At 45.9% G+C, this 13,566-nt stretch overlaps 1 protein-coding gene across 9 annotated transcripts in view; it reads right to left on the minus strand.

The window, feature by feature from the left end:
• Positions 1-13,566, minus strand: part of SETDB2 (SET domain bifurcated histone lysine methyltransferase 2) — a 42,259-nt gene that overhangs the window by 17,295 nt on the left and 11,398 nt on the right. For 8 of the 9 annotated variants that reach the window (XM_084622406.1, XM_084622403.1, XM_084622405.1 and 5 more), the window contains one exon: positions 1,717-1,782. The exons of the other annotated variant lie outside the window; for it this stretch is intronic. In XM_084622406.1, the coding sequence (XP_084478532.1) occupies positions 1,717-1,782 (66 nt within the window). The remainder of the gene's footprint in view (positions 1-1,716; positions 1,783-13,566) is intronic. 9 annotated transcript variants of the gene reach the window in all.

Raw genomic sequence — 13,566 nt, forward strand, 5'->3', positions numbered from 1 at the left:
CTCAAAGGCAAAAACTAACTTCTCTTAACGTGCAGTAATTTTAAGCCCTGCACACCTGCATCGCCCACAATTAATACAATAACGTAAACTCTACAAACCTGCGTCATTGATATTGTCAGCACTGGGAATAGGACTGGTTAACTAATGCTTCCTCTTCTAAGGCAAATCACTACATTTTTCATGAGGCCTTACAGAAAAAGTAAAGTATGGGGCAGAGGGTGGGGAGAGGGAGAAGTCTGATATTTATAATTTCTGTTTGACAAATGGTGGGTTTTAACAGGTTGCAAACAGGAAGAGAGAATATGTTAGTCTCTAAGGTGCCACAAGGACTCCTCATTGTTTTTACAGTGGTTTAGATTCACCAGTTCATGGACATTCCTCCCCCAGATCATTAGACTAAAGAGAATTCACATTGTGGACCTAAACCAGGTGAAAGGCATTCTTTTAATATAGGTGCTAATACAAGACTGAGGCTATGTCTATACTAGCACTTTTGTCGGTAAAACTTTTGTTGGTCAGGAGGGTTTTTTCACACCCCTGACCAACAAAAGTTTCACTGACAAAAGCGCCGGTATGGACAGCGCTATGTTGGCATGAGACGCTCTCCCACGGACATAGTTACCACTGCTCCTTGGCAGTAGTTTAATCATGCTGATGGGAGAACGGCTACAAGGGAGACTTTACAGTGGCTGTGCTGCTGTAAGGTCTGTAGTGTAGACGTAGCCTGAGATTTGATCGTCCTTGCAGTTTAACATCATGATCCTGCAACTCTCACTTAACATCAGTGGGAAACTCGAGCAACTAAGACAACGGTTCTCAAACTGTGGGTCGGGATGCCAGAGTGGGTTGCGACCCTGTTTTAATGGGGTCGCCAGGGCTGGCGTTAGACTTGCTGGGGCCTGGGGCTGAAGCCGAAAGTCCAAGCCCTACCGCCCATAGCTGGGGCTGAAGCCGGAGAACTTCAGCCCTGGGTGCTGGGGCTCAGGTTACAGCCCCCACCCACCTGGGGCTGAAGCCCTTAAGTTTTGGCTTCAACCCCCCCACCCAAAGGTGATGGGGGTCAGGCTTCAGCTTTGGCCCCCTGCCCAGAGCAGAGGGGCTCGATCTTCAGTCCCCCTTCCTGGGGTCGTGTAATAAATTTTGTGTCAGAAGGGGTAGTGCAATGAAGGTTGAGAAACCACGAACTAGGATCAGACCATGAATGAGCTGCTTGTCAATGCATTAATGTCTGCAGCAAGCTTTTCCTCTTCTCCCTTCCTCTTCTGCTCTTTTAGGAATTACTAAAGTGATAAGCCAAAAAAAAAATTTAGTCATTTCCATTATGAATTCCCTGCCCCATTTCTAAAACCCTTTGTTTACTTCTAAAAGAAATAAGCTACTCACATTTATCCCCACAGGTTTTATGGCTTGACCAGGAAATACATCAAGAGCTCAGCCTTTCTTCTCTCCCTAATTGCTATACCAGAAAACATGATGCTTCTCATTTTAGGTGTCACATCTTCCCTTGAAGGGAACCGTACATACATACTACAATTGTGAAAACCAAGAAAAAGAAAACACAGTAGGGCCTGATTAGACTAACACTACAGTTGGTCTACATGCAATACTAGTAGGTTTTTCAGGCTTATTTTATTCAACTTTATGCTCCTGTTGATTAAATCAAGATGACAAAATAGTGGAGAGTGTAGAATAAATGGAGTTGAGATGCACACATACCATTTGTCAATGCTAAGAGATTGCTTCCATCAGCTCTATCCACCAGTATCAAAGCTTGGAAGCATTCTGTTTACAAAACAAAACAGATATATTGTTTCTAAATAACAATGTGTAATTAAAAGGAATGATTGACAAATAACAGGAAATTCAGAGCATAAAAGTGTCCCACAGTAACTTCTATTCCTGCTACACTAGAATCTAAGCACTGCAACACATCCCCTGACAGAGGCCTACATTTGCTACAATAATGTTACAGCTGGTCCTGATAGTGGTAACTCAGGACTGAGAATTCCCTGGATTTGGGAAAATTTGTGGAGGTTTTTTTTTCTGATGGGCATTTCAGAAGTCTCCATCCCCATAATACATTTTAGTATAGTTTAATGTCTTTACACCTTCTCTCCTAGCTAACCATCTTCTTGCTGAGAAGGGCTGGATGCTGTTTCTGCCAAAGCCAATTATCGCCATTTTCAAATTAGCTACAATGTTTATTAAAGAGCAAGGAAGCAAGAGAGAAAGTCAGTCTCAAACGCCAGTTTGCCATATAGTAACTTATTGTGCTACCCTATATAAATCCATGGTACACCCACATCTTGAATACTGTGTATGGATGTGGTTCCCTCATCTCATCTGAAAAAAGATACACTGGCATTAGAAAAGATTCAGAAAAGGGTAACTAAAATGATGAGGGGTTTGGAACGGGTCCCATATGAGGAGAGATTAAAGAGGCTAGGACTTTTCAGCTTGGAAAAGAGGAGACTAAGGGGGGATATGATAGAGGTATATAAAATCATGAGTGGTGTGGAGAAAGCGCACAGTCAACCTGTGGAATTCCTTGCCTGAGGAGGTTGTGAAGGCTAGGGCTATAATAGGATTTAAAAGAAAACTGGATAAATTCATGGAGATTAAGTCCATTAATGGCTATTAGCCAGGATGGGTAAGGAATGGTGTCCCTAGCCTCTGGGGTTGTCAGAGGGTGGAGATGGATAGCAGGAGAGAGATCACTAGATCATTACCTGTTAGGTTCACTCCCTCTGGGGAACCTGGTATTGGCCACTGTCAGTAGACAGGATACTGGGCTGGATGGACCTTTGGTCTGACCCAGTATGGCCATTCTTATGTACCACTACACCAGCAGTTAAATGGCAGTAGAAGCTTGCATTGATATTTCATGGTGATACCATAACAGGGACTTTATAGAACAGTGTGAGAGTTAAAGTCTTATCTCACATTTTTATTGCATCAGCACAGGAGTTTAAATTTACTCGTACAACACTGTGCTGCTGTAATGTTGCATAATACCAATACTGAGGGCTTGTATACACAAAAGTTATACCACTTTAGCGATACTAGTTTCATTTAAGCAGAACAGCCCTCCTAGTGTGGAATGCATTATACCAGTATAAAGGCGCTTTCTGTTAGTATAGCTATTCTCATAGAAGGGGAATAAGCTATACTAGTAGCATAACTGCCATCCACACTGGGGGTTGTACTGGTATAACTATTTTGGTAAAAAACTTACACTCCTAACCAAAATATTAAACCCATACGAACACTGTGTGTAGACCAAGCCTAAGGAATCTCTGAAGACTTGCACTGAAATTAGTTTCACCTCTTAATGCCATCAAAGCGATCTTGTAATGGACTCCCCACGTTCTTCCATTATAAAGTTTTTCCTGCTGAAAATCTAAAGTTACAACGGAGACTCCAAAGTTAACAAAGACTCGCAGGAGATCATAATTACAATGTGAACCCATTCAATTAACTGGAGAATTCAGCTTCTAGTGCAAAACATGCTCAAGAGAAATGAACACACAAGGCTCCACAGTTATTTCTCACGCATAAACATCTCCGCTCCGTATACATAAAAAGCCATACTGAGGATTAGCTGTTGGCAAAATTACATTAATAAAAGCAGAAAAATAGGTTTTCAAGTGAGCTTGTCAAAACGCATATTAATCAAACTAAGCACCCCTTTGGAGGCAGCAAGGAATTTTTTGCTGAGCATGCCTTGCTTCCCATTTACTCGTTCAGGCCTGGATTTAGGTCTGGGGCTCCCCACCTAATGGGGATGCTTTTGAACACAGGCTACATCTACACTGGCATGCAGACTTAAGTACTCGACCATGTACATGCTTATGCATGCTCCCCACAAAATGCCAAATATCTACATAATGCTGTGCTGGACATGGTGAAACGCAGTGTAAACGTATACACTCACATCCATGCTGCTGTTAGGCTAGGTTAGCGCTACCAATTCAGGGATGGCGTCCCAGGGTTCTGTGCAGACAGGGAAACACTCTAGGAACCAGTTTGCTGTGTGTTGTTGTTACCATCTCCCACACAGTTGCCAATGGCGGTTCCTGATCACGTCACCCCTCATTGTTATTCTTGCTGAGCTGGGTGGAAGACTTGAAGCAACGGAATGGTGCTCGGTTCTGCTCCTGCTCCTTATTGCGAGACAAACATTTATGCAGTGGAGTAGGTGATTGGTGAAAAGCTCAATGGAATTTGAGCAGAACTTTGACATATTGAAGGTGGCTGACCCGGAGGGTCAAGGACAATTCGTTCAGCTCACATGATACAGATATGGTAAATGCCAATACTGCCGCCGTATGCCCTTGGGTGGACTGTTGCTTCTGGTGAAGAAGGACCGGCAAAGTGTGGTGGGATCACATGGTTTTGGAAAACAAGAGATGGCCAGCAGTGGCTTCAGAATGTCCCAGTGAAGAAACAGACCTTCGAGGAGCCATGCACCAAACCTCTAGCACTAGAACACTTGGTTCAGGGAAGCCATTCTGGTGTAGAAGAGGGTGGATATTACCATGTGGAAGCTGGCAACACCAGATAGCCATAGGTCCATTGCAAATCACATTGTGGTTGGAAAGTCCACTGTCGGGGTTGTGGTTGTGCAGGTCTGTGAGGCAAGTAACACTGTGAGCTACCCAGGGGTGGTTGTCATAAGAAAAGTTCCAGAAGTAACAACAGAATTTCCAAGGATGGGGTTTCCAAACTGTGCAGGGGCCATCAATGATACCCATATCCCAATACTTTGCCCACCACAGGGGGCGAGTATGCAAACCAAAAAGGTTACTATTGACTCATTCTGCAAAGCTTCATGAACCTCAGAGACAGATTCATGAATACACACTTGGGAAACATGGGAAAGGTTCATGACACCAGGGTCCTGAGGAGATCAGGATTGTACTTGAAGGAGGAAGAGGAGATTTTATTCCCCAGAAATGATATTGTTCTGTATGGTCCATCTGTGCCAACTGTTCTTTTGGGGAATCCCGCATACCCATTCCTAACTTGGCTCATGAAACCATATTTTGACATTAATGACCCTGGAAAATGGGAGTGCGGTTACAAACTCAGTAGAGCTGCACAATGGTCATGGAGCATGTGTTTAGTAGACTCAAATCCCATGGGTGTAGCCTATGCACCCAGCCTATGCACCCGTCTGGATGTCAATGTGGCAAATGCCATTGCATGCCACACACTGTATAGCATTTGTGAGGGTGAAGGGGAGTGCTTCCATCCCGAGTGGGCACAGGACAAGTCTGGTTTAAAAGCTCTGCACAGGCAGCTGGATCCCATGCATATTCACACTGGTCCTGGTTCCCGGCAGCCAAAGGAAATCAGGATGCCATATGTGCACACAACTTGCACAGGGGAAGATGAAGAACTGGCACAGTGTGGTGGAATCACCCAGGGAGGCAGAGGATGACCTCTATTTCTTCTAAAGGACATCCTCACACCCTATGCAGCTGTGGGACAAACACATGAGGTACATACTTTTAGGGCTACATAACTTTGTGAGGGTTTTGTTCTCCTATTTCCTGTCATTCGTTTCTCAAACACGGCACCAGGGGCTTTTCTTGCGGTCACAGACTCCTAGGTGGATGATAGGGGAGAGCAGTAACCCATCCTCTGGAGCCACCAGCAGGAGTTGGGCCCTGCCTTCCTCTGAAGCCACAAATGCCCAAGGAGCAGGCAGGCAGTGTGAGTTCCCTACATTCCTGAGGGTGGTGGGGCTCAGGCTTCTGGCTGGGGTGGCAGGCTTTGGCCACGGGGCTTTGGGCTCCAGCCCCAGCCATGCTGCAGCGGATGTCAGCCCCAGGCTCACCACCCCTCCCTCACTCCTGGCCCTTGCTGCCTTCCTACCCACCTCCCCATCCAGGGCTTAATTTGTCCCCCAGCTAGCAGGGGCTGAGTAAATTTGCTGTGAAAAGTGATATTTATATGTTTATTAATAATCACTTTTCTCTGCCTCCAAGCTAACTAGTATGTCTGTTTCTTTGAAAAGTGATATTAACACATGTACAAATATTACTTTTCACAGCAGCAGACTTACCAGCTAGCAAGTCTTAAAAAAAAAAAAAAGAAACCCCAAAAAACCCCAACAACCTAAAAAGCAAAAGACAAGAACATGCAAAGCACCTTATTTGTGTTTCTATTCTGTGTAGGTCCAGTAAAGAACAGAGACAACAACTGTACATTATTTTGAGTTCGCAAAAAAAAGCCTGTATAAATAAATTACAATGATTTGAACACAGATATGTACATATTTATTTGTTTTTCCTAAAGTTAATTACGTTTTTTAGGAAAAATTGTCAGAGTGACAACTGGCAAGGAGTTGGTGGCAGCACTCCGAGGCCACCAAAATATTTGTTGTGAGAACCACATTATAGCCGCTCATTCCTGTGACATTGCACACACTAAAGACAATTATAAACAGGGCACCTCCACTGAGTTCTCACCTTAGGGTTGGGTCTGTGCTGTGCTATGGCCAAGCTGTAATTTAGTCATTGTAAAATGTTTTTCTATTCGCTAGTCACACTTGTTTACAACTTTCTGTTGCCCAGAGCACTCAATCTCGGGGCGGGGGGGGAGGGAGGAAGGAAGGGAGTGCGCACGCATCAGCAATTCAGAACCCGACCAGGGGTATTCTATTTGCTACCCAAGATCCATAATCCTGGATGCCCCATCATCTCAGGCATTGGCACCCTAGCAGCAGGATTGTCTGGCTATGTGGACTCTCTCTTTTCAGGCCCTACACTCCCAGCTATCTTCGAGACGCCACTGACTTCCTGAGGAAACTACAATCCATCGGTGATCTTCCTGAAAACACCATCCTGGCCACTATGGATGTAGAAGCCCTCTACACCAACATTCCACACAAAGATGGACTACAAGCCATCAGGAACAGTATTCCTGATAATGTCACGACAAACCTGGTGGCTGACCTTTGACTTTGTCCTCACCCACAACTATTTCACATTTGGGGACAATATATACCTTCAAGTCAGTGGCACTGCTATGGGTACCTGTATGGCCCCACAGTATGCCAACATTTTTATGGCTGACTCAGAACAACACTTCCTTAGCTCTCGTCCCCCAACACCCCTACCCTACTTGCACTACACTGAGGACATCATCATCTGGACCCACGGAAAAGAAAGAAGCCCTTGAGGAATTCCACCATGATTTCAACAATTTCCATCCCACATTCAACTTCAGCCTAGACCAATCCACACAAGCGGTCCATTTCCTGGACACTGAGCTAATAAGCGATGGTCACAACCACCACCCTTTACTGGAAACTTACTGACCGCTATGCCTACCTACATGCCTCCAGCTTCCATCCAGGACACACCACACAATCCATTGTCTACAGCCAAGCTCTAAGATACAACTGCATTTCCTCCAATCCCTCAGACAGAGACAAACACCTACAAGATCTATCAACTATTCTTAAAACTACAATACCCATGTGCTGAAGTGAAGAAACAGATTGACAGAGCCAGAAGAGTACCCAGAAGTCACCTACTACAGGACAGGCCCAACAAAGAAAATAACAGAACGCCACTAGCTGTCACCTTCAGCCCACAACTAAAATCTCTCCAGCACATCATCAAAGATCTACAACCTATCCTGAAAAATGATCCCTCACTCTCAGACCTTGGGAGACAGACTAGTCCTTGCTTACAGACAGCCCCCCAACCTGAAGCAAATACTCTCCAGCAACCACACACCACACCACAAAACCACTAACCCAGGAACCTATCCTTGCAACAAAGCCCGATGCCAACTCTGTCCACATATTTATTCGAGTGACACCATCATAGGACCTAATCACATTAGCCATGCCATCAGGGGCTCGTTTACCTGCACATCTACCAATGTGATATGTGCCAGCAATGCCCCTCTGCCATGTACATTGGCCAAACCGGACAGTCTCAAGGCAAAAGAATAAATGGACACATCTGACAACAGGAATCATAACATTCAAAAACTGGTAGAACACTTCAACCGCTCTGGCCACTCAGTAACAGACTTAAAGGTGGCAATTTTGCAACAGAAAAGCTTCAAAACCAGACTCCAACGAGAAACTGCTGAGCTTGAATGAATATGCAAACTAGATACCATTAACTTGGGTTTGAATAGAGACTGGGAGCGGCTGGGTCATTACACATATTGAATCTATTTCCCCGTGTTAGGTAACCTCACACCTTTTTGTCAACTGTCTAAATGGGCCATCTTGATTATCACTACACAAGTTTTTTTCTCCTGGTGATAATAGCTCATCTTAACTAATTGGTCTCTTACAGTTGGTATGGCTACTTTCACCTTTTCATGTTCTCTGTATGTGTATATATATCTTCTTACTATATGTTACATTCTATGCATCCGATGAAGTGGGCTGTAGCCCACGAAAGCTTACGCTCAAATAAATTTGTTAGTCTCTGAGTCCTCCTGTTCTTTTTGCGGATACAGACTAACACGGCTGCTACTCTGAAACCTTCTTTTAATTGTTTGCTGTCAGTGGTGCTAATTATTGCAACTAGTCAAGGTTTTGGGGGCAAAGAGAGGGGCCGTTTATGGACAGGGTAGTGGCAGATACTGTCACTGCTGTAATGATACTGAAGTTTTGATTTCTGCATGTGAACTAAGCCATAAAGATGTTTATCTTCTGCTTTTCTTGTTGTCGCAGAGTACTACCGTTTTCTGTAAGCACATAACACTAACTGCACTTTCCCCATCCCTCCTGAGTATCCTTGGGACATTTCTGAACCTGGGTAGGTGTGGTTTGGGACAGACAGAAAGCATTTGCAATATCATGGCAACAGAGAGTAATACATCATTCAATTTCATGTTCTATGGATTGTGGGGCCCAATCCCGAACCTGAAAACATCTTTGTTGATTACATTTAAGAGAGAGGGGCCACACACAAGTCAAGGAAATGATAACAGTTATTAAAAAGTACTATGTGGAATGTGTAATTAAAATATTTTTAAAAAGGTCAGCGAACAATTTTTAAAACATTAAAGGAATACATTTATGAGCACTGACCAAACATTGCAATCTCCGCACCCTTACCCTTGCTCTCCTCCTGACAAGAGGGGAAATGATGGAAAAATCTCTCTCGGGGAAAACAGGGAAGATCTCCTGCACGGGCTTTCGGGTGGGCACTGGGTGGGGCTCCAGGACTCCCACAGGCTCACCCTCCAGGAGGAGAATAAGAGGTTCCCCCTAAAAGGGGTTTTGAGTGAGGGTGAGGTCCCAGGAGTCCTGCAGGCTCTCTACCCAATCACTCGGGGGGGTCCATAAAAAAGAATCCTCCAGCTGCAGCCAGAGGAAGAGGTGGTGGGTGGGGGCGATATCTGGAGGTTCACGGACAGATTCAGTGGCTCCAGCAGCAGGCAGACACTGAACTCATTTGGCCACCAGTTCAAAGAGCCTCTCCATTAGGGAATGCTTCCATTCCCTATGAAGGGCCTCCAGTTGCAAGAACTGGCTCATCAATGTTTCTTCCTGACGAAGAGCCCAATCCTCCTGTGCTCCGAGGAATTCAAACTTCTCCTGGTTCCTCCTGTCCATCTCTATGAGCAACTCTTCCCTGGTCCTTCTCTGTCTGCCTCTACGATCTCTGGGTTGTTGCTCCTACGCTCCTGGTGGAATGGCTTACCTCTTGGGAGCCAAAGGTCCTGCCAATTAGAAGAAAAGGGCAGCATTATACATTTTTTCTTTTTTTGGAAGAAGTCAAGAAATCCCACCCCATGACACAACTTTTCTGTAAAAGGCTACCATTTTGATACTTTTTAGGGTTTCAGAAATGCAACTATTAGACTATACTGGCTTGTCAAATGACTTTTGCAGCCCATGAGGAAGGAACAGAGGCTAACAATGCTAAGAAAAGTGTACTAATGTTCTAAATATAAAATGTTCACACTGACTCAAGGGGCTGGAGGAGTGAGGAGGGGCAGTTCCTTCCAGGGGCTATGTTACCAGTTTGCAATTTCTTCTTTAAAGGATGGCTAACATCTGGAGAACACAGCAGTTTTCAAGGTACCAAAATTGAAAACAGAAATGGCTTTCCAGTCCTCTGGAGGAGGAGATCTTTCTGCTACTGATCCCCCCCACTACATAATGGACGGAGTTGGTCAGCTATGAAGGTGGACCAAGCAGACTTGCACTGCCATTGAATCTCAAGACCCAGCTGGAGTTGCACCAGAAATTTGCTGAAATAAGCTTACAGGACTGGGAAGCAATTCATCTGGGAACTGATGCTATTCTCAGCTATCCTACGGGGTTTCTGTGCAGAGAGGCAAAGCAAAAACATCCCCCACCTGCCTCAGCCTCCCCGGATAATCCTGTCCTGTGTCTGTCAGGAACCAGGGCCTGCAGCAGAGCCAGTCTCCAGGCAACCTAATGAGCACAGCTCGCCTATAGTTAGGCTGCCTGATTGGTTGGAAGAGTCAGCAGACTGGCTCTTAAGCAGCAGTTTGGCAGCTGCTAAAAGCATTTGCCTAGTGCTGTGATAGTTCCTGTCCCTACTTGTTCCTAGCCCTAATCATGCCTTGGACCCAGCCTTGCCTCACTTCAGATAACTAGATCCTGACCCTCAGCTCCGATTCCTGACCTCTGACCCTTGGGTTTCTGTCTCCAGCTCTGACCCTGGGCTCAAGTTCCTGACCACCAACTCCTGCTCTAACTCCTGTCACACTAGACAGGACCACCCACATCCCAGCCATTAACAGTTTCAGCAGCCCAGCACAAACGCTAAGGGAACTAGAACTGATATGGTGAGCATGGATTCTACAAAGGCCAATCTCTCTCCAACACACAGCTGGAGCCCTACAGACCTTGCAAGCCCTGGCAGTCACCATGCAGGTGCAGAATGCAGTCCTGCAAGCCCAAGCTGTACCACAGTCAGCTTCCTCCCCCCGGCAAACCCAAGCTCCTACTTCTGCTACACTCACAGTTGTACCCCACTAACCAAGCCTCAGTGGGTCTGATTGTTAGCCTGCTAACTGGGGGCCACTGCCTTGGGCATCTCTGCTGCTGGAAAAAAAATCAAGCCTGCTTCTGGGACAATTTAAGGACTTCATTCAAGCTATGGCAGTGATCTTCGCTGACGCAAATTCCAAGTGTATGGCCGAAACTGTGCTTCAAGTGCTCTAACAGGGTGCTGGCCAGTTGCTATAGATACACAGCAGAGTTCTAGCACTGAGTAGTAGACCTCAAGTGGAAGACGGCCACCCTGTGCTACTACCTCTGGGCCTAAACGACAATATTAATGTCGTGTTATCATTTCTGGCTTGGCCTAAAGGATGAACTGGCATATGTAAACTCCCCTTCTGGCCTGGATGCCTATGCATCAAGATCAACAACTGCCTGACAGAACAGCACCAAGAAAAAAAGGTGGTCCTCTTGGCTCCCACTAGCCCTGCCCCATCCCCCGTATCACTAGTCCTCTCTCCACTGGCCTAACCTATGCAAGTCAATCAGGTCTGGCTACAGAAATGATGCCATGCCTCAAGCCTATACTGCAAACTTTGCACCAAGCTGTCCTGCCAAGTCCAGTCTACACCTTGGTTGAGAAACACCAAACCCCAGCCTTGACAGGAAGCTCCAGGCTGGATACGTGCCCTTCTCCTCTCCCAGCAGCGTACACCAACTCTCGTCCACCGGTACCCTGGTGATGGCCAATCCAACTCCCTCTCCAGCTCCAGCACCCTGAGATGCCTGGTATCAAACAAGAAGCACTGGTGGACTTGGGTGCCTCAGGCAATTTCACAGTCCTGGAGTTCACCCGACCACACAGTATCCTCACCCAGCACAAAGATTTGAGTTAGTGGAGTTCACAGATGGGTCACCCCTTTCATCCAAATCAATCACCCACCAGACAGCTCCCTTAGAGGTAACTACCCTTTGAGGCCACCAAGAAATTCTCTGGTTTGGACAGATGTGTACCACATTCATCAGTTGTCCTTGACGTCCCCTGTCTCATCACCCATGACCCTCGTCCACTGGCAGTCAAGCACAGTATCCTTTGATTTTCCATCTTGCCGACAAACTTATTTCATGAGAGACGCTCTGGGACCAGTAACCCTTTGTGGCACACTCGTTCCTCCAAGGAATTCAGAGATGCAAAGAACGGATTCAAAAGCTACCCCAGCAATGCCCACAACCTCCCAAATAACTCCACGGATTCATGTTAAATATCCACACTCTGCCAACATGTCAGACAAAAAGAAATCTGACATCCTACCCCTCCCTTGGGGCCACGACTGCCCCATTCACCTCCAGCTGGGAGCAGAGGATCCCTTCAGGTGCATTTACATGCACTCCGAACCCAAACTACAGGCACTCTGGGCCTATCTTGAGGAGAACCTGCAGAAGAGGTTCATTTGTATCTCCACATCCCCGCAGCTTCTCTGTGGCAAAGAAAGATGGCTCCCTCCAGTCTTGTGTGAACTGCTGAGCTCTGAACAAGATTACAGTCTGAAACCAGTATCCCTTTACCACTTATTAATGAGCTGCTCAAAAGACTCTGCTTTAGCAAGGGGTCTTCACAAAGTTGGACCTCTGTGGAACTTAGAGCTTGGTGAGGATCCTGGAAGGAGACAAATGGAAGAGCACCTTCTGTACCAGGGATGGCTACTTTGAATATTTGGTCATACCATTTGGGTAGTGCAATGCTCCTGTGACCTTCCACCATTTCATAAATGACATCTTTACGGACCGCTGGACCAATTTATTGTCAATTACTTGAAGGACATCCCCATTTTCTCTGGAAGTCAGGACCTCCACAATGATCATGCACACACTGTCTTAGAGAGATTCTGCCAAAACCACCTCTATACAAAGCTCGAGAAATGTGAGTTTGATAACGATACAGTGGAATTCTTGGGATATATCATCTCACCCAAGGGACTCGCCATGGACCCACAGACCTACATACGGGACAGCAATATCTGACTGGGCTGTGCCCAAGGATATATGCAGGATCCAGTCATCCCTGGGGTTTGCCAATTTCAACAGGCCATCTATTAAAGGATTCTCTAGCCTGGCTGCACCTATAAGAGTGCGCCTACAAGTAGCAGCCTGGTTCACCTGGTCCACGGAGGCTCAGTAAGCCTTTGATTGACAGAAGGCGGCATTCACCTCAGTACCAATCATGATTCACCCAGATCTCACTAAACCATTTAGCACTCAGGCCAACACCATAGATGCAGTATTATCTCAACATGCAGGCCTCTGCAATCTATTTTATCCCTGTGCCTTTTACTTTCAAACTAATGCTGGTGAAAAAAAACATCTTTGGGACATGGAGCTACTGGCTATTAAGTCAGCTTTCAAGGAGCGGCACCACTTCCTAGAAGAAGCCCGATTCCCATGGACCACAAAAACCTAGAGTATCTATGGACTGCTAGATACCTTAACCAACACCAAATCCACTGGTCCCTCTTTTTCACTTCCCTCAACTTTGCTATGATCTATCGCCCAGGGAAGAGAAAAGGGAAGGCTGTTGCCCTATCCCATAAAGATGAATATCTCAAACC

This window comes from Lepidochelys olivacea, assembly GCF_965140295.1.
Source record: "Lepidochelys olivacea isolate rLepOli2 genome assembly, chromosome: 1".
NCBI lineage: Eukaryota > Metazoa > Chordata > Testudines > Cheloniidae > Lepidochelys > Lepidochelys olivacea.